Below are 20124 nucleotides of genomic sequence, written 5' to 3' on the forward strand. Positions count from 1 at the left end.
CTGCCAAGGTCCAGTAACCTTTAGGTACTTTATTTACTTCCAAAAACCCTCCCAATGCTCCCTTTAGGGGAAGGCAAATCGTACCTGTTCTCCACTCGTTGCTGAGACACTTCGCCAATATCACTCAAGCTGAGACTTCAAACTACCTTCCTGATCCGACAGAACAATGACTGAGGCAAGAGACGGGTTGACCAAGACCTTTCAGAACATCACGTAGAAAATAGAAGCTTTCTAATAGTCTGTGTTGTAAGTGGCCTGGAAGACAATTCCGCACGTAAAAGAGGCAGATTTGGTTCAAGGGTTGTTTTCAGTCTCCCGAGCGTGGGAACTCAGGGTATGTGAGGAAGCTGGACTCTAACTTTATTCTCATTGTTATTAGGAAGACACCTACCTGCATTGTCCAATGAGCCAGTGATTGCAGGTCGCGGTTGCTTCTGCCAGAGAAAAGGAAATACGAGGTTGTCTTTCCTCATGGAGACCTCATGCTCACGAAGGTGACGGTAACCTGGTGAAGAAATCAAAAGTTGATTCACTTGAAATTCCACCTGCTCTGAGGAATGGGAGGTGGCAAGAGGGAGGTATATATTCCGAATCTGACTGTTCACTACGCACAGGCTTACAGGCTCCCTGCCCGCCTCGGCTTCCTCCAGGAGTACAGGTAAGGGCTTCCTGCAGCTCTGACAACTACAGGCACCATTTCTGAAAGTCACGCCCATAATGTGTTCTCTACCATGCATCGACATGATTATGCATGGCTGTATGTTACTTCTCCTGCCAGGACAGTAGTAAAATAATAGTTTCATCTGCTCTAACCTTTAGGTACTTTATTTACTTCCAAAAACCCTCCCAATGCTCCCTTGGGAGCATGGGCGATGGGGGTGGAGCTGGTCTGCACCCACAGAGCCTTCGAGAAAAAGGCGGAGAGGTGCCTGATGAGACGTGGCTGGATATTGTTACATCAATCTTTGTCCTGGTGTCTGCAACAAAGCATTTTCTACCCAGGATGGGTACAACCGGGAAGGAAGAAACGATAAAGATGTTCGATTCGTTTTTCACAAACCTTTACTTTAAATGCCAATTTCAATAGTCTTCTAGCAATGAGATATTTCCACGCACAATTTCTAAAGGCTGGAAAAGTAAACAGAAGAAAAACATTAGTTGCCAGAAGGCCACAACCCACATGGAAGGCATTTATTTTAGGACAATTTCATTACAGGCTAAGCTTCCCTTCAGTGAATTTCATTGTAAAAGGAATCTGATGCTTTTCCAGGAGTTCCAGACCACATCGAGCCACCCACCATGAGCTCTCTCAGTGAATCGATCATCCAGTTTGCAGTCGACCTGTTCCAACAGATCAGACGATCAGAGGGTGGAAACATCTTCTATTCCCCTCTTAGCATTATGTCAGCCTTAGCCATGACTTACTTAGGGTCCCGAGGACACACTGCATCAGAAATTCGAAAGGTGGGTGGCAGCTTCCTTTCCTTTGAACACTTGGCATTGCTTTCTCTGTTGGCTCGTGTGCAGGGATCACAGATCTGGCTGTGCCCAGGGGTCCCCCAGAAGGCTGCAAGCATCCCCATGACTGGGTGGCTCAGAGCCGGGTTGGGGGGGTCATACACTCTCCCCCAGTGGTCCCCCCACCCCCATCTGCTTCCCCGTGCCCAGCTTCCTTGGAGGAGCTGGGGCGAACGCCTGCAGTTGCCTGACAACCAGTGGTGAGGCTCATCAAATGGAAGCGTCCAGGTAGAAACAGGCATTGGCTAAAGTCCGTGGGTGACATCTTTACGTGTTTCCTCAGTAATGGATGAAACATAAGTGAGGATTCTTTGAAATGGCTGGTGATCAACCAGCTTTGCTCTGTTGTTCAAGGAGCAAATGCTCAAACTGTGATTTATTTTATTCTTATGCCTTTATTTCTTGATTGTTTGTATTTTGGTTTGGTTTGGGCTTTGGTCTTGCTTGTCTGCCTGGCTCCGTCCTTCCTTCCTTCCTTCAATCCTTCCTTCCTTTCTTCCTTGCTTTCTCATTCTTTCTTTCGTGTAGGTAAAACTTCGGCCTAAAATGTCTTTGTCCCTCTTCCTGTCTCCTCCAGGCCCTCCACCTCAAGGAACTCGCGGAGAATGCAGAAGGAGCTACAGCAGACCTTGTGAGTCACAGATCACTTGGGTCTAGAAGGAGGCCACATGTCCAAGAGGGTCAGCGTTTAAACGGAGAATTTCAGATAAACTGGGAAAAGTCTATTTCTAAGGAACTCTTAGGCAAAATAGATTGGATAGTGTTGTTCCTCATTTCACATTACATATTTATTCATCTCGTGTATTTGTTCTCCTGAGAGGAGATTAGCATCTGCTTGACAGCATAAGCTCCAGAGCTGGAAGAGGTAGCTTCAAATTCCTGCTCTGCTGGTTAAGAATGGGGAATGTGGCAAAATACAATTCCTTTGAGCCACCGTGACCTCATCCCAGTGAACTTGGGGCAATAAAAGGTCTGCTTCAGAGAACATGCAAGTACGTGCAAAACAGGGAAACCGTGCCTGGAGTACTAGAGGCCCCGATCAAGGTCATGTATTGTTACTATAGAACAACCATAATGATCATAATCACAAAAGTGCTGCCCAAATTGCAGGATTTTAATTAAATCATACATTGCATCGAGTAGTAATAAGACACCCAAGTATAATTTGGGCCATGATTTTGTTCGAAAGGTATGGGTTATCGCCGAAATAACCCAAAACTCTTAGCTAGCGAGGGGCAGCGTCTAGCTTCAGACAGTCCTGAGGTGAAAACTTGGCTCCACGGAGCAGTTTCTTAATCCTGTGAGCTCTTACATTTTCATGGAAATGGAATGAAAGGCTTCGAAATGCTGATGGAAAGCCTTAGCAGTGAACCTGCACAGGGAGGGTGACCACCACAGTGAACAGTCACAGAGCCCAGTCGAGGTGTCTTAGCAGGTAATCCCACCAAGCGTATGACAGGGCATCATGTCATAACACAGGAAAATGTACTGGGAAGGACCCAATGTGATCCTCGCCCCCAAGGAGCTGGAGCTTAGCTGGGAAGCGCACTTCCAATCGTTTGAGACATTAGGAGACATCCAGGAGTGGAATGGTGCTGCAGCTCTAGTTCAGGAGAGAAAAGGTGTCAGAGCAGGAAGAAAGAATTACCGGGAAGGAAGAGTGAACGTAAGGATGCGGAAAGACATTTTCTGTAAACTACACCACACATCCAGGAATAACAACAGACATCATCCACGGGGATACCAAACGCTAGGCGTGGATCTGACAGATTGATTCAGGTCTAGTCCTTACACCGACAGAGAATCCAATGAACTCATTTGTTTGCTGTCTGAAGGTTGGAAGGGCAGGAACTGTTCACCGTCAGTTTCAAAGGCTCCTGACGGAATTAAACAAACCCACCAATGCCTACGAGCTGAGCGTTGCCAACAGGCTCTATGGGGACAAGGAGGTTTCGTTTTCTCAGGTGAGTTTCATGGCGCGTCGCATCTCCGGTCTGGGTACCGGGTCCTCTGTCCCCGGACCGCCACATGGGGGACGGGGAGGCAGTTGAGCCCGGCTGACCCACATGGGCAGCATTTACCTGAGGTGCATCAGGGTCCCTGACCACAGCCCCACCCATGGAGGGTCCCAGAGCCTGACAGCCCACCAGCGAAGGGTGAGGTTAGCCATTGTTTTACGTAATCTACTTGGTCATGGCTGAACATAATTGAATTTGGGGGTGTTTACCTAGTTACTGATCAATGGCCCTCAATTCCTCCTTTCGTCCTTCCCACATCGAAGGACTACCTGGAAAACGTCAAGAAATTCTACCTAGCCAGTGTGGCATCTGTTGATTTTGTAAATGCTGCAGAAGAAAGTCGACAGATGATCAATTCCTGGGTGGAAAGCCAAACTAAAGGTACAGTATAGGAGACTCTCTCACCGAAGAGCCCCTTTCGAGTCCGGAGGTGTGTGAACCCGGTGCTGGCCGCTGCATGGGGAGCCAGGAGATGGAGTGAGATGACACTGCGGCAATTGCTTCCGCATGTTGAGTTCAAATGCGAGGAGTTAGGAAGAAAGAGAGGAAGGAAGGAGAGGAGAATGAACGGAGGGTGGAGGAACAGAGAGAGAGAACAAGCTAACTGAGGAGGCTAGGGAGGAAGACAAAGTGGGAGGCAGGGAGGGAGGGAGGGAGGGGAGGAGGAAGGAAGAAAATTGGGTTGTGGAAAGACGAGCCGAAGCCAGTTCGTCCGTGTTCAGAGTGAGGTGGCTCATGTCCCCCCAGACAGAGACTCAGACCCTCCCAGGCGGAAGACGACGTGTCAGCCTGAGGGCGACTCCATCAGGCTGGTGCCCCGAGGAAAGCTTCACCTGGTGAACTCCTGGGCCTTGTTCCCTAATGCAGTGACCTGTGTGAATACTCCATGCTCAGTTGTAACGTCCAGAGCATCTTCCAGACAAACCACTTGTGCCTTTCATGGCAGACCTTTGATTTTCTTTCTTTGGCAGGAAAAATCAAGGATCTGTTTCCCAAAGGCATTCTGAGCAGCTCCACCACTCTGGTTCTGGTCAACGCGATCTATTTCAAAGGGCGGTGGCTCCAGGAATTTAAGAAAGAAAATACTTCGAAAGAAAAATTTTGGCTGAACAAGGTATTGTCTATAAGTTATGTACAGTAACGTCAACATAGCTAGTTGTGAAAGCTGAAAGCTACACACAATATTTGACTACTGTAGAAACCCTCGTGGAAAGTCGCATTTGTTGAGGCTGTATTTTATTCTCTTTTCAAACCACTTTAGCTTTTTAGGCTGCGAGTCTTGATGAGACTCTTGTCTCTGATTCACAAATTTCCCAGAACATCTGTTAGAAGGTGAAGGTGTTTGGTATCTCGGTAGTATGTTGTTGTTGTTACTTACTCTCCCTTGGCATTTTTGTGCCACATCGATCTATTTCAGGATACAAGCAAATCTGTGCAGATGATGAGAGAAACCAGAGCTTTCAAATTTGCCTCACTGGAGCACTTGCACGTCAAGATCCTGGAAATACCGTACACAGGCCAAGAGCTAAGCATGCTGTTGCTGCTGCCAGATGAAGTAGACGGTCTGCAGAAGGTAAGACCTCGTTCCTCCAATGCCCCTACCACTGTTTAACGTCCGAGTGGTACAACACTGGTACCGGCTGTTCGTGGAAGCAGAACTCAAAAGAACTGAGGTCTGCAAAGGAAATATGTCATGATCTGGCAGCTTGAGACACAAAGATATATATATATAGAGAGAGAGAGAGAGAGAGTCAGAGACAGAGACAGAGACAGAGAGAGTCATGTTTTTACAAAATAAGTTTATTTAATGGTTCTGCTGATCATATGTATAAAACACCAACGATTCAGTTTATTACATGCAATAGCACTGTGTAAAATACATGATAAGGGCATATATGTTATATATAAAATATCACTGAATCTCCTGTACTTACATTTATTGTTAAAGTAAAGGTTCCGCACATGATTCGATCCAATGTTAAGCTGCTTCCACGTCCACTGAGAGTTTTTCCGGTTGTTCCTTTTTTCCATTGTTACAGCTTGAAGAGGGACTCACTGCTGAGAAGTTGCTAGAGTGGACGAGCTCGCAGAATATGAAGGAAAGCCAAGTGGATTTGCACCTCCCTCGGTTCAAAGTGGAAGAGAACTATAAGCTCATGGCCAAGCTGGAAGCCCTGGGGATGGTGAGCGCCTTCAGAGCAGATGCCGACTTCTCGGGCATGACCGGGAGACGCGAGCTGGCGATATCCAGCGTGGTCCACAAGTCTTTTGTGGAGGTGACTGAGGAGGGCACGGAGGCCGCAGCAGCTACAGGTGTTGTTACTGGCATGACATCAGCACCATTAAATAACCATTTCCATTGTGATCACCCTTTCCTGTTCTTCATCAGGCACAATAAGACCAACAGCATCCTCTTCTGTGGCAGAGTCTCCTCCCCTTAGATGTGATTAGCCTCGGCTCCTCTAGGGTGATAGTCACAGGGTTGTTCTGGCCAAGCGATCGCTGAAAATAACAGGTGCTCCTTGACTCCTGTTGCTTCCCATCTCATAGCATCACTAAGAATGTAAAGGTTGAAACAGCGTGTCTGTCTGTCTCTCTCTTTCTACAAACCCATGCAAACCTCCTTTATTTCCCAACAATAACTCCCCTTTGGACAAAATGTTCCAGATATGATAAAAAGGATGTTTCAACACGCTGTCTTCACCTCGATTTGAAATAACATATCTGCTCTCTCAAAAATCGTTATCTACTACTCCAGTCTACTCACCTAGACACCCACAGTTATTTGAATCTAGGTGATACCTGGGACTCTTACTTGTCAAGCTTGTTTGGTTTTATGAAGTACATGATCAATAAAACAGTGACTTAAGCATATCGCTTGTTGCCTTTCCCTTTTTTGTGTTTGCTTTCTTCCATGTCAACAAAGTGGACGTGGTCCACCACACATAGTACAGATAACTTGGAGGTAACATCAAAACATAAACAGAAAAATTCAAAAGAAGGGTAGAGCGTGATGATGCTGAAGAGGTAGGCTGCAGGCTGCTACCGGACCATGAGAGGCTTTGTAGCCCATGTTAGGCACTTTGCATTTTTATCCTTAAGAAGTTAAATGAGGAGTTCCTGTTGTGGCTTCGTGGGAAAAACCTGACTAGTATCCATGAGGACATGGTTCTTGGTCAGGAAGTTATGGATCTGGTGTGGCTGTGTCTGTGGCACAGGCTGGTGGCTACAGCTCAGATTAGATCCCTAGCCTGGGAACTTCCCCATGCCTCAGGTGTAACCCTAAAAAGACAAAAGACAAAACAAAAAAAGGTAGCTAGCGGCAAGAAGAAGAGCCTCAAGAGACAGTATAAAGAATAATAAGAAAGGAGGGCCTAGAACTGATCTTGAACTATGCCAACAGATGAAGGTCAAGTACCGACGATTTTTATTTTCTAGAACATTGGTTTCCTTAGGGGACTCATTCCAAATCCTTCCCAGTCAGTACTCAATGCCAGCTGATTGCATAATCCATGAATTTTGGAGCATTTGGAGCAAGGTCTAAATTTTCTTCAGTAGAATTCGGCAGCCCAAGAACAGAGCAGAGGAAGCAGATGCTTCCTCATTAAGTGTGAGATGTGGTCAAGGGAACTGACAGACAGATGGCCAAGAGAGTAAACCAGGCCGTGAGCGGGCTGGGTGGGGAATGAAGGGCAGGGAGACTTGCCTTGATGAACAGAGAGGCCTGGGGACATTTAATGAGGTCGAAACAAAGAAATGACGGGAATGAATTTGTGAGGAAGATGAGAGAACCAGAAGTTTGGCCCGGGACATGGGATTTTCAAGTGTACTGTGAATTAGAACATTTTAGGTAATAAAGGTCAGAGTGTGACTCTGTGTGGGAATTAATTTCTAAGGGCTCAATGAACTTGAAACTGGTATGGAGTGGTTGGGTTTTGCGGGTGGGGGGGGGATGGTTGCGGGGGAATTCCTTTCGAAAAAGTGATTGTTAGAAGGTCTTATACCACAACTTTCAACTACTTTTTATTTTAGTTGGGCTTTCAAAGGAACGTTGTAAGTGCAGATGAGTGAGGACAAAGGCTCATAGGCATCTGCGTCACATCAGGGAGAGGGCAAGTGTGGCATCTCTCTCTGGGAACTGAAGAGCTTCGCCTTTGTTCTAGGCCCGTCCGCAGAACCAACCGTTTGCCCGACATGGCGGCCACGTGAGAGAAATCGAAGGGAAGTCCAACGCCTGTGTATCTTTCTTTTTAAAGCACTAGATGACAATGCATGGACTAAAACCATACGACGAGGCCATACCGATACAAAGCAAATAAGTGACTCTATTGAAAGTTTTAGAAGGAATGGATGTTTACCAGCTGTCCGAGATCCTCCCCACAGAATACAACGTCATGGCTACTAGAGTGGCCAAAATTTAAGTTTAAATTTTAACAACTGGCTATAGCAGAGTTCCCGTTGTGACTCGGGGGTTGGGGACATGACGTTGTCTCTAGGGAGGATGCAGGTTCGATCCCTGGCCTTGCTCAGGGGGTTAAGGATCCGGCACTGCCAGAAGCTGCGGTGTGGGCCACAGATGTGGCTCCAATTTGACCCCTGGCCAGGGAACTTCCATGTGCTACTGGTGCAGCCATTTACAAAAGAAAAAGGGGACTTCCTGTCATGGCCCAGTGGAGGCGAACCTGACTGGCATCCATGAGGACACAGGTTTGATCCTTGGCCTCGCTCAGTGGCTTCAGGATCTGGTGTTGCTGTGAGCTGGGGTGTAGTTCACAGGTGCGGCTTGGATCCCCCATTGCTCTGGCTGTGGTGTAGGCCAGCAACTACAGTTCTGATTGGACCCCTAGCCTGGGAACCTCCATATGCCATGGGTATGGCCCGAAAAAGACAGAAAAAGAAAAAATCTGGCTGTATCAATTATTGGAGGGAATGGGCAACAACAAGAACTCTACCACACTGCTGGTGGGAAAACAAAAAGGCGTAGACATTTGGGAAATACACTATGGTAATTTCTTGTAAAAATTAAACATTTACTTAACATGTGATCCAGCAATGCCACGCCTTCATAGTCGCCTAAGAGGACTGAAAACATGTCTACACAGGTCCTTCCTGTGTACAGATGTTCAGAGCACCTTTACTGATAACGGCCAAAATTTGGGAAACAAACAAACAAACAAACAAACAAACAACAAAACCCCTCAAATCGGCATCAGCGGGTGAATGGAAAAACAGTGGAATGTTACTAAGCAATTAAAGGGAAGAAATTACTGATTCCTGCAGAGGCATGGATGAAGCTGCTAAGCACTATGCTGTGTGAAAGAAGCTCCAGAGAAGGAGGACACGTTACCTAAATCCACTTGCATGAAGTCCAACCTGACAGCTGAGTAGTGCTTTCCCGGGGCTGGAGTTGAGGAGGAAATTGATCATAAAAGAGTCGGTGGGGAATTTCTGGTTGAGGTGAACGCTCCATAGCCTGCCTGAGTGGTGATTAAACAGGTGTTTGCATTTGTCAAAAGTCTTTGATGTGTACACCTCACAATGTGTCACCCTCATTTTATGTAAATTGTGCCTCAAAAAGTGGACAGGGAAGGAGGAAGAGGAAGAGAACTGGCCAAAATGCACATGGTTGCCATTGCCTCTGGAAGTACTTGAGGGGAAAGAAAAAAACAAAAACTTCTTAATATGTTTTTAAGAACAACGCCATTCTTACCGACTTTTGACCCATCTTCAATTTACATGCATTTTTAACCATATTTAACTATATGCCAATATCCCTATCGTAAAGATCAAGAAATATCATGAAACTGCAAATTAAACAATAAATTTCATAAAAAATAAAATCAGATGAAATTCTGTCATTTGAAATCTATCCAGTTGCATTTACCGATAGTCAAGAGGTTAAAAAATACCTATGCTTAAAATTTAGTTGGAGAAGGAGTTCCTGTCATGGCTCAGTGGTTAACAAATCCGACTAGGAACCATGAGGTTGAGGGTTCGATCCCTGGCCTCGCTCAGTGGGTTAAGGAGCCGGCATTGCCTTGAGCTGTGGTGTAGGTCTCAGATGCGGCTCGGATCCCGCGTTGCTGTGGCTCTGGCGTGGGCCGGCAGCTACAGCTACCACTCGACCCCTAGCCTGGGAACCTCCATGTGCCATGGGTGCAGCCCCAGAAAAGACAAGAAAAACAACAGCAAAAGCAAACATAAAAGTAGAATGCTGCCACCTAAATGGCCCCTGTTTGTATCAGTAATTGCTCTCACTGAGCACATGTTAACACTGCAAGGGAAGTGGGCTTCCCACTAACTAGAAATCACAGAACACCTGAGAGTGGCGGCAAGGGGTGTGGAGGTGGCGGCGGGGGACACTGCCAAGGTCCAGTAACCTTTAGGTACTTTATTTACTTCCAAAAACCCTCCCAATGCTCCCTTTAGGGGAAGGCAAATCGTACCTGTTCTCCACTCGTTGCTGAGACACTTCGCCAATATCACTCAAGCTGAGACTTCAAACTACCTTCCTGATCCGACAGAACAATGACTGAGGCAAGAGACGGGTTGACCAAGACCTTTCAGAACATCACGTAGAAAATAGAAGCTTTCTAATAGTCTGTGTTGTAAGTGGCCTGGAAGACAATTCCGCACGTAAAAGAGGCAGATTTGGTTCAAGGGTTGTTTTCAGTCTCCCGAGCGTGGGAACTCAGGGTATGTGAGGAAGCTGGACTCTAACTTTATTCTCATTGTTATTAGGAAGACACCTACCTGCATTGTCCAATGAGCCAGTGATTGCAGGTCGCGGTTGCTTCTGCCAGAGAAAAGGAAATACGAGGTTGTCTTTCCTCATGGAGACCTCATGCTCACGAAGGTGACGGTAACCTGGTGAAGAAATCAAAAGTTGATTCACTTGAAATTCCACCTGCTCTGAGGAATGGGAGGTGGCAAGAGGGAGGTATATATTCCGAATCTGACTGTTCACTACGCACAGGCTTACAGGCTCCCTGCCCGCCTCGGCTTCCTCCAGGAGTACAGGTAAGGGCTTCCTGCAGCTCTGACAACTACAGGCACCATTTCTGAAAGTCACGCCCATAATGTGTTCTCTACCATGCATCGACATGATTATGCATGGCTGTATGTTACTTCTCCTGCCAGGACAGTAGTAAAATAATAGTTTCATCTGCTCTAACCTTTAGGTACTTTATTTACTTCCAAAAACCCTCCCAATGCTCCCTTGGGAGCATGGGCGATGGGGGTGGAGCGTGGTCTGCACCCACAGAGCCTTCGAGAAAAAGGCGGAGAGGTGCCTGATGAGACGTGGCTGGATATTGTTACATCAATCTTTGTCCTGGTGTCTGCAACAAAGCATTTTCTACCCAGGATGGGTACAACCGGGAAGGAAGAAACGATAAAGATGTTCGATTCGTTTTTCACAAACCTTTACTTTAAATGCCAATTTCAATAGTCTTCTAGCAATGAGATATTTCCACGCACAATTTCTAAAGGCTGGAAAAGTAAACAGAAGAAAAACATTAGTTGCCAGAAGGCCACAACCCACATGGAAGGCATTTATTTTAGGACAATTTCATTACAGGCTAAGCTTCCCTTCAGTGAATTTCATTGTAAAAGGAATCTGATGCTTTTCCAGGAGTTCCAGACCACATCGAGCCACCCACCATGAGCTCTCTCAGTGAATCGATCATCCAGTTTGCAGTCGACCTGTTCCAACAGATCAGACGATCAGAGGGCGGAAACATCTTCTATTCCCCTCTTAGCATTATGTCAGCCTTAGCCATGACTTACTTAGGGTCCCGAGGACACACTGCATCAGAAATTCGAAAGGTGGGTGGCAGCTTCCTTTCCTTTGAACACTTGGCATTGCTTTCTCTGTTGGCTCGTGTGCAGGGATCACAGATCTGGCTGTGCCCAGGGGTCCCCCAGAAGGCTGCAAGCATCCCCATGACTGGGTGGCTCAGAGCCTGGGGGGGGGGGCATACACTCTCCCCCAGTGGTCCCCCCACCCCCATCTGCTTCCCCGTGCCCAGCTTCCTTGGAGGAGCTGGGGCGAACGCCTGCAGTTGCCTGACAACCAGTGGTGAGGCTCATCAAATGGAAGCGTCCAGGTAGAAACAGGCATTGGCTAAAGTCCGTGGGTGACATCTTTACGTGTTTCCTCAGTAATGGATGAAACATAAGTGAGGATTCTTTGAAATGGCTGGTGATCAACCAGCTTTGCTCTGTTGTTCAAGGAGCAAATGCTCAAACTGTGATTTATTTTATTCTTATGCCTTTATTTCTTGATTGTTTGTATTTTGGTTTGGTTTGGGCTTTGGTCTTGCTTGTCTGCCTGGCTCCGTCCTTCCTTCCTTCCTTCAATCCTTCCTTCCTTTCTTCCTTGCTTTCTCATTCTTTCTTTCGTGTAGGTAAAACTTCGGCCTAAAATGTCTTTGTCCCTCTTCCTGTCTCCTCCAGGCCCTCCACCTCAAGGAACTCGCGGAGAATGCAGAAGGAGCTACAGCAGACCTTGTGAGTCACAGATCACTTGGGTCTAGAAGGAGGCCACATGTCCAAGAGGGTCAGCGTTTAAACGGAGAATTTCAGATAAACTGGGAAAAGTCTATTTCTAAGGAACTCTTAGGCAAAATAGATTGGATAGTGTTGTTCCTCATTTCACATTACATATTTATTCATCTCGTGTATTTGTTCTCCTGAGAGGAGATTAGCATCTGCTTGACAGCATAAGCTCCAGAGCTGGAAGAGGTAGCTTCAAATTCCTGCTCTGCTGGTTAAGAATGGGGAATGTGGCAAAATACAATTCCTTTGAGCCACCGTGACCTCATCCCAGTGAACTTGGGGCAATAAAAGGTCTGCTTCAGAGAACATGCAAGTACGTGCAAAACAGGGAAACCGTGCCTGGAGTACTAGAGGCCCCGATCAAGGTCATGTATTGTTACTATAGAACAACCATAATGATCATAATCACAAAAGTGCTGCCCAAATTGCAGGATTTTAATTAAATCATACATTGCATCGAGTAGTAATAAGACACCCAAGTATAATTTGGGCCATGATTTTGTTCGAAAGGTATGGGTTATCGCCGAAATAACCCAAAACTCTTAGCTAGCGAGGGGCAGCGTCTAGCTTCAGACAGTCCTGAGGTGAAAACTTGGCTCCACGGAGCAGTTTCTTAATCCTGTGAGCTCTTACATTTTCATGGAAATGGAATGAAAGGCTTCGAAATGCTGATGGAAAGCCTTAGCAGTGAACCTGCACAGGGAGGGTGACCACCACAGTGAACAGTCACAGAGCCCAGTCGAGGTGTCTTAGCAGGTAATCCCACCAAGCGTATGACAGGGCATCATGTCATAACACAGGAAAATGTACTGGGAAGGACCCAATGTGATCCTCGCCCCCAAGGAGCTGGAGCTTAGCTGGGAAGCGCACTTCCAATCGTTTGAGACATTAGGAGACATCCAGGAGTGGAATGGTGCTGCAGCTCTAGTTCAGGAGAGAAAAGGTGTCAGAGCAGGAAGAAAGAATTACCGGGAAGAGTGAACGTAAGGATGCGGAAAGACATTTTCTGTAAACTACACCACACATCCAGGAATAACAACAGACATCATCCACGGGGATACCAAACGCTAGGCGTGGATCTGACAGATTGATTCAGGTCTAGTCCTTACACCGACAGAGAATCCAATGAACTCATTTGTTTGCTGTCTGAAGGTTGGAAGGGCAGGAACTGTTCACCGTCAGTTTCAAAGGCTCCTGACGGAATTAAACAAACCCACCAATGCCTACGAGCTGAGCGTTGCCAACAGGCTCTATGGGGACAAGGAGGTTTCGTTTTCTCAGGTGAGTTTCATGGCGCGTCGCATCTCCGGTCTGGGTACCGGGTCCTCTGTCCCCGGACCGCCACATGGGGGACGGGGAGGCAGTTGAGCCCGGCTGACCCACATGGGCAGCATTTACCTGAGGTGCATCAGGGTCCCTGACCACAGCCCCACCCATGGAGGGTCCCAGAGCCTGACAGCCCACCAGCGAAGGGTGAGGTTAGCCATTGTTTTACGTAATCTACTTGGTCATGGCTGAACATAATTGAATTTGGGGGTGTTTACCTAGTTACTGATCAATGGCCCTCAATTCCTCCTTTCGTCCTTCCCACATCGAAGGACTACCTGGAAAACGTCAAGAAATTCTACCTAGCCAGTGTGGCATCTGTTGATTTTGTAAATGCTGCAGAAGAAAGTCGACAGATGATCAATTCCTGGGTGGAAAGCCAAACTAAAGGTACAGTATAGGAGACGCTCTCACCGAAGAGCCCCTTTCGAGTCCGGAGGTGTGTGAACCCGGTGCTGGCCGCTGCATGGGGAGCCAGGAGATGGAGTGAGATGACACTGCGGCAATTGCTTCCGCATGTTGAGTTCAAATGCGAGGAGTTAGGAAGAAAGAGAGGAAGGAAGGAGAGGAGAATGAACGGAGGGTGGAGGAACAGAGAGAGAGAACAAGCTAACTGAGGAGGCTAGGGAGGAAGACAAAGTGGGAGGCAGGGAGGGAGGGAGGGAGGGGAGGAGGAAGGAAGAAAATTGGGTTGTGGAAAGACGAGCCGAAGCCAGTTCGTCCGTGTTCAGAGTGAGGTGGCTCATGTCCCCCCAGACAGAGACTCAGACCCTCCCAGGCGGAAGACGACGTGTCAGCCTGAGGGCGACTCCATCAGGCTGGTGCCCCGAGGAAAGCTTCACCTGGTGAACTCCTGGGCCTTGTTCCCTAATGCAGTGACCTGTGTGAATACTCCATGCTCAGTTGTAACGTCCAGAGCATCTTCCAGACAAACCACTTGTGCCTTTCATGGCAGACCTTTGATTTTCTTTCTTTGGCAGGAAAAATCAAGGATCTGTTTCCCAAAGGCATTCTGAGCAGCTCCACCACTCTGGTTCTGGTCAACGCGATCTATTTCAAAGGGCGGTGGCTCCAGGAATTTAAGAAAGAAAATACTTCGAAAGAAAAATTTTGGCTGAACAAGGTATTGTCTATAAGTTATGTACAGTAACGTCAACATAGCTAGTTGTGAAAGCTGAAAGCTACACACAATATTTGACTACTGTAGAAACCCTCGTGGAAAGTCGCATTTGTTGAGGCTGTATTTTATTCTCTTTTCAAACCACTTTAGTTTTTTAGGCTGCGAGTCTTGATGAGACTCTTGTCTCTGATTCACAAATTTCCCAGAACATCTGTTAGAAGGTGAAGGTGTTTGGTATCTCGGTAGTATGTTGTTGTTGTTACTTACTCTCCCTTGGCATTTTTGTGCCACATCGATCTATTTCAGGATACAAGCAAATCTGTGCAGATGATGAGAGAAACCAGAGCTTTCAAATTTGCCTCACTGGAGCACTTGCACGTCAAGATCCTGGAAATACCGTACACAGGCCAAGAGCTAAGCATGCTGTTGCTGCTGCCAGATGAAGTAGACGGTCTGCGGAAGGTAAGACCTCGTTCCTCCAATGCCCCTACCACTGTTTAACGTCCGAGTGGTACAACACTGGTACCGGCTGTTCGTGGAAGCAGAACTCAAAAGAACTGAGGTCTGCAAAGGAAATATGTCATGATCTGGCAGCTTGAGACACAAAGATATATATATATAGAGAGAGAGAGAGAGAGAGTCAGAGACAGAGACAGAGAGAGTCATGTTTTTACAAAATAAGTTTATTTAATGGTTCTGCTGATCATATGTATAAAACACCAACGATTCAGTTTATTACATGCAATAGCACTGTGTAAAATACATGATAAGGGCATATATGTTATATATAAAATATCACTGAATCTCCTGTACTTACATTTATTGTTAAAGTAAAGGTTCCGCACATGATTCGATCCAATGTTAAGCTGCTTCCACGTCCACTGAGAGTTTTTCCGGTTGTTCCTTTTTTCCATTGTTACAGCTTGAAGAGGGACTCACTGCTGAGAAGTTGCTAGCGTGGACGAGCTCGCAGAATATGAAGGAAAGCCAAGTGGATTTGCACCTCCCTCGGTTCAAAGTGGAAGAGAACTATAAGCTCATGGCCAAGCTGGAAGCCCTGGGGATGGTGAGCGCCTTCAGAGCAGATGCCGACTTCTCGGGCATGACCGGGAGACGCGAGCTGGCGATATCCAGCGTGGTCCACAAGTCTTTTGTGGAGGTGACTGAGGAGGGCACGGAGGCCGCAGCAGCTACAGGTGTTGTTACTGGCATGACATCAGCACCATTAAATAACCATTTCCATTGTGATCATCCTTTCCTGTTCTTCATCAGGCACAATAAGACCAACAGCATCCTCTTCTGTGGCAGAGTCTCCTCCCCTTAGATGTGATTAGCCTCGGCTCCTCTAGGGTGATAGTCACAGGGTTGTTCTGGCCAAGCGATCGCTGAAAATAACAGGTGCTCCTTGACTCCTGTTGCTTCCCATCTCATAGCATCACTAAGAATGTAAAGGTTGAAACAGCGTGTCTTTCTGTCTCTCTCTTTCTACAAACCCATGCAAACCTCCTTTATTTCCCAACAATAACTCCCCTTTGGACAAAATGTTCCAGATATGATAAAAAGGATGTTTCAACACGCTGTCTTCACCTCGATTTGAAATAACATATCTGCTCTCTCAAAAATCGTTATCTACTACTCCAATCTACTCACCTAGACACCCACAGTTATTTGAATCTAGGTGATACCTGGGACTCTTACTTGTCAAGCTTGTTTGGTTTTATGAAGTACATGATCAATAAAACAGTGACTTAAGCATATCGCTTGTTGCCTTTCCCTTTTTTGTGTTTGCTTTCTTCCATGTCAACAAAGTGGACGTGGTCCACCACACATAGTACAGATAACTTGGAGGTAACATCAAAACATAAACAGAAAAATTCAAAAGAAGGGTAGAGCATGATGATGCTGAAGAGGTAGGCTGCAGGCTGCTACCGGACCATGAGAGGCTTTGTAGCCCATGTTAGGCACTTTGCATTTTTATCCTTAAGAAGTTAAATGAGGAGTTCCTGTTGTGGCTTCGTGGGAAAAACCTGACTAGTATCCATGAGGACATGGTTCTTGGTCAGGAAGTTATGGATCTGGTGTGGCTGTGTCTGTGGCACAGGCTGGTGGCTACAGCTCAGATTAGATCCCTAGCCTGGGAACTTCCCCATGCCTCAGGTGTAACCCTAAAAAGACAAAAGACAAAACAAAAAAAGGTAGCTAGCGGCAAGAAGAAGAGCCTCAAGAGACAGTATAAAGAATAATAAGAAAGGAGGGCCTAGAACTGATCTTGAACTATGCCAACAGATGAAGGTCAAGTACCGACGATTTTTATTTTCTAGAACATTGGTTTCCTTAGGGGACTCATTCCAAATCCTTCCCAGTCAGTACTCAATGCCAGCTGATTGCATAATCCATGAATTTTGGAGCATTTGGAGCAAGGTCTAAATTTTCTTCAGTAGAATTCGGCAGCCCAAGAACAGAGCAGAGGAAGCAGATGCTTCCTCATTAAGTGTGAGATGTGGTCAAGGGAACTGACAGACAGATGGCCAAGAGAGTAAACCAGGCCGTGAGCGGGCTGGGTGGGGAATGAAGGGCAGGGAGACTTGCCTTGATGAACAGAGAGGCCTGGGGACATTTAATGAGGTCGAAACAAAGAAATGACGGGAATGAATTTGTGAGGAAGATGAGAGAACCAGAAGTTTGGCCCGGGACATGGGATTTTCAAGTGTACTGTGAATTAGGACATTTTAGGTAAAAAAGGTCAGAGTGTGACTCTGTGTGGGAATTAATTTCTAAGGGCTCAATGAACTTGAAACTGGTATGGAGTGGTTGGGTTTTGCGGGTGGGGGGGGGATGGTTGCGGGGGAATTCCTTTCGAAAAAGTGATTGTTAGAAGGTCTTATACCACAACTTTCAACTACTTTTTATTTTAGTTGGGCTTTCAAAGGAACGTTGTAAGTGCAGATGAGTGAGGACAAAGGCTCATAGGCATCTACGTCACATCAGGGAGAGGGCAAGTGTGGCATCTCTCTCTGGGAACTGAAGAGCTTCGCCTTTGTTCTAGGCCCGTCCGCAGAACCAACCGTTTGCCCGACATGGCAGCCACGTGAGAGAAATCGAAGGGAAGTCCAACGCCTGTGTATCTTTCTTTTTAAAGCACTAGATGACAATGCATGGACTAAAACCATACGACGAGGCCATACCGATACAAAGCAAATAAGTGACTCTATTGAAAGTTTTAGAAGGAATGGATGTTACCTGCTGTCCGAGTCCCTCCCCACAGAATACAACGTCATGGCTACTAGAGTGGCCAAAATTTAAGTTTAAATTTTAACAACTGGCTATAGCAGAGTTCCCGTTGTGACTCGGGGGTTGGGGACATGACGTTGTCTCTAGGGAGGATGCAGGTTCGATCCCTGGCCTTGCTCAGGGGGTTAAGGATCCGGCACTGCCAGAAGCTGCGGTGTGGGCCACAGATGTGGCTCCAATTTGACCCCTGGCCAGGGAACTTCCATGTGCTACTGGTGCAGCCATTTACAAAAGAAAAAGGGGACTTCCTGTCATGGCCCAGTGGAGGCGAACCTGACTGGCATCCATGAGGACACAGGTTTGATCCTTGGCCTCGCTCAGTGGCTTCAGGATCTGGTGTTGCTGTGAGCTGGGGTGTAGTTCACAGGTGCGGCTTGGATCCCCCATTGCTCTGGCTGTGGTGTAGGCCAGCAACTACAGTTCTGATTGGACCCCTAGCCTGGGAACCTCCATATGCCATGGGTATGGCCCGAAAAAGACAGAAAAAGAAAAAATCTGGCTGTATCAATTATTGGAGGGAATGGGCAACAACAAGAACTCTACCACACTGCTGGTGGGAAAACAAAAAGGCGTAGACATTTGGGAAATACACTATGGTAATTTCTTGTAAAAATTAAACATTTACTTAACATGTGATCCAGCAATGCCACGCCTTCATAGTCGCCTAAGAGGACTGAAAACATGTCTACACAGGTCCTTCCTGTGTACAGATGTTCAGAGCACCTTTACTGATAACGGCCAAAATTTGGGAAACAAACAAACAAACAAACAAACAAACAACAAAACCCCTCAAATCGGCATCAGCGGGTGAATGGAAAAACAGTGGAATGTTACTAAGCAATTAAAGGGAAGAAATTACTGATTCCTGCAGAGGCATGGATGAAGCTGCTAAGCACTATGCTGTGTGAAAGAAGCTCCAGAGAAGGAGGACACGTTACCTAAATCCACTTGCATGAAGTCCAACCTGACAGCTGAGTAGTGCTTTCCCGGGGCTGGAGTTGAGGAGGAAATTGATCATAAAAGAGTCGGTGAGGAATTTCTGGTTGAGGTGAACGCTCCATAGCCTGCCTGAGTGGTGATTAAACAGGTGTTTGCATTTGTCAAAAGTCTTTGATGTGTACACCTCACAATGTGTCACCCTCATTTTATGTAAATTGTGCCTCAAAAAGTGGACAGGGAAGGAGGAAGAGGAAGAGAACTGGCCAAAATGCACATGGTTGCCATTGCCTCTGGAAGTACTTGAGGGGAAAGAAAAAAACAAAAACTTCTTAATATGTTTTTAAGAACAACGCCATTCTTACCGACTTTTGACCCATCTTCAATTTACATGCATTTTTAACCATATTTAACTATATGCCAATATCCCTATCGTAAAGATCAAGAAATATCATGAAACTGCAAATTAAACAATAAATTTCATAAAAAATAAAATCAGATGAAATTCTGTCATTTGAAATCTATCCAGTTGCATTTACCGATAGTCAAGAGGTTAAAAAATACCTATGCTTAAAATTTAGTTGGAGAAGGAGTTCCTGTCATGGCTCAGTGGTTAACAAATCCGACTAGGAACCATGAGGTTGAGGGTTCGATCCCTGGCCTCGCTCAGTGGGTTAAGGAGCCGGCATTGCCTTGAGCTGTGGTGTAGGTCTCAGATGCAGCTCAGATCCCGCGTTGCTGTGGCTCTGGCGTGGGCCGGCAGCTACAGCTACCACTCGACCCCTAGCCTGGGAACCTCCATGTGCCATGGGTGCAGCCCCAGAAAAGACAAGAAAAACAACAGCAAAAGCAAACATAAAAGTAGAATGCTGCCACCTAAATGGCCCCTGTTTGTATCAGTAATTGCTCTCACTGAGCACATGTTAACACTGCAAGGGAAGTGGGCTTCCCACTAACTAGAAATCACAGAACACCTGAGAGTGGCGGCAAGGGGTGTGGAGGTGGCGGCGGGGGACACTGCCAAGGTCCAGTAACCTTTAGGTACTTTATTTACTTCCAAAAACCCTCCCAATGCTCCCTTTAGGGGAAGGCAAATCGTACCTGTTCTCCACTCGTTGCTGAGACACTTCGCCAATATCACTCAAGCTGAGACTTCAAACTACCTTCCTGATCCGACAGAACAATGACTGAGGCAAGAGACGGGTTGACCAAGACCTTTCAGAACATCACGTAGAAAATAGAAGCTTTCTAATAGTCTGTGTTGTAAGTGGCCTGGAAGACAATTCCGCACGTAAAAGAGGCAGATTTGGTTCAAGGGTTGTTTTCAGTCTCCCGAGCGTGGGAACTCAGGGTATG

At 46.6% G+C, this 20124-nt stretch overlaps 2 protein-coding genes across 2 annotated transcripts; both read left to right on the plus strand.

Annotated features, from left to right (window-relative positions):
- LOC110261633 (serpin B3-like) lies at positions 616-6410 on the plus strand. The gene is made up of 8 exons (XM_021099538.1): positions 616-658; positions 1271-1464; positions 2096-2149; positions 3354-3482; positions 3800-3917; positions 4508-4650; positions 4954-5109; positions 5576-6410. Exons 2-8 carry the CDS (start codon positions 1300-1302, stop codon positions 5975-5977), a joined length of 1167 nt encoding a protein of 388 aa, XP_020955197.1. The 5' UTR covers positions 616-658; positions 1271-1299; the 3' UTR covers positions 5978-6410.
- On the plus strand, positions 10462-16298 carry LOC110261636 (serpin B3-like). The gene is made up of 8 exons (XM_021099545.1): positions 10462-10556; positions 11170-11363; positions 11994-12047; positions 13248-13376; positions 13694-13811; positions 14402-14544; positions 14848-15003; positions 15464-16298. Exons 2-8 carry the CDS (start codon positions 11199-11201, stop codon positions 15863-15865), a joined length of 1167 nt encoding a protein of 388 aa, XP_020955204.1. The 5' UTR covers positions 10462-10556; positions 11170-11198; the 3' UTR covers positions 15866-16298.

Source organism: Sus scrofa, chromosome 1 (assembly GCF_000003025.6).
Source record: "Sus scrofa isolate TJ Tabasco breed Duroc chromosome 1, Sscrofa11.1, whole genome shotgun sequence".
Classification (NCBI taxonomy): Eukaryota; Metazoa; Chordata; class Mammalia; order Artiodactyla; family Suidae; genus Sus; species Sus scrofa.

Coding starts and splice junctions, on each gene's coding strand:
- LOC110261636 (XM_021099545.1), top strand. CDS start 11,199: ATGAGCTCTCTCAGTGAATCGATCATCCAGTTTGCAGTCGACCTGTTC. Junction 12,048..13,247: donor AAGGAGCTACAGCAGACCTT/GTGAGTCACAGA, acceptor TGCTGTCTGAAG/GTTGGAAGGGCAGGAACTGT. Junction 14,545..14,847: donor AAAAATTTTGGCTGAACAAG/GTATTGTCTATA, acceptor GATCTATTTCAG/GATACAAGCAAATCTGTGCA.
- LOC110261633 (XM_021099538.1), top strand. CDS start 1,300: ATGAGCTCTCTCAGTGAATCGATCATCCAGTTTGCAGTCGACCTGTTC. Junction 4,651..4,953: donor AAAAATTTTGGCTGAACAAG/GTATTGTCTATA, acceptor GATCTATTTCAG/GATACAAGCAAATCTGTGCA. Junction 5,110..5,575: donor AAGTAGACGGTCTGCAGAAG/GTAAGACCTCGT, acceptor CCATTGTTACAG/CTTGAAGAGGGACTCACTGC.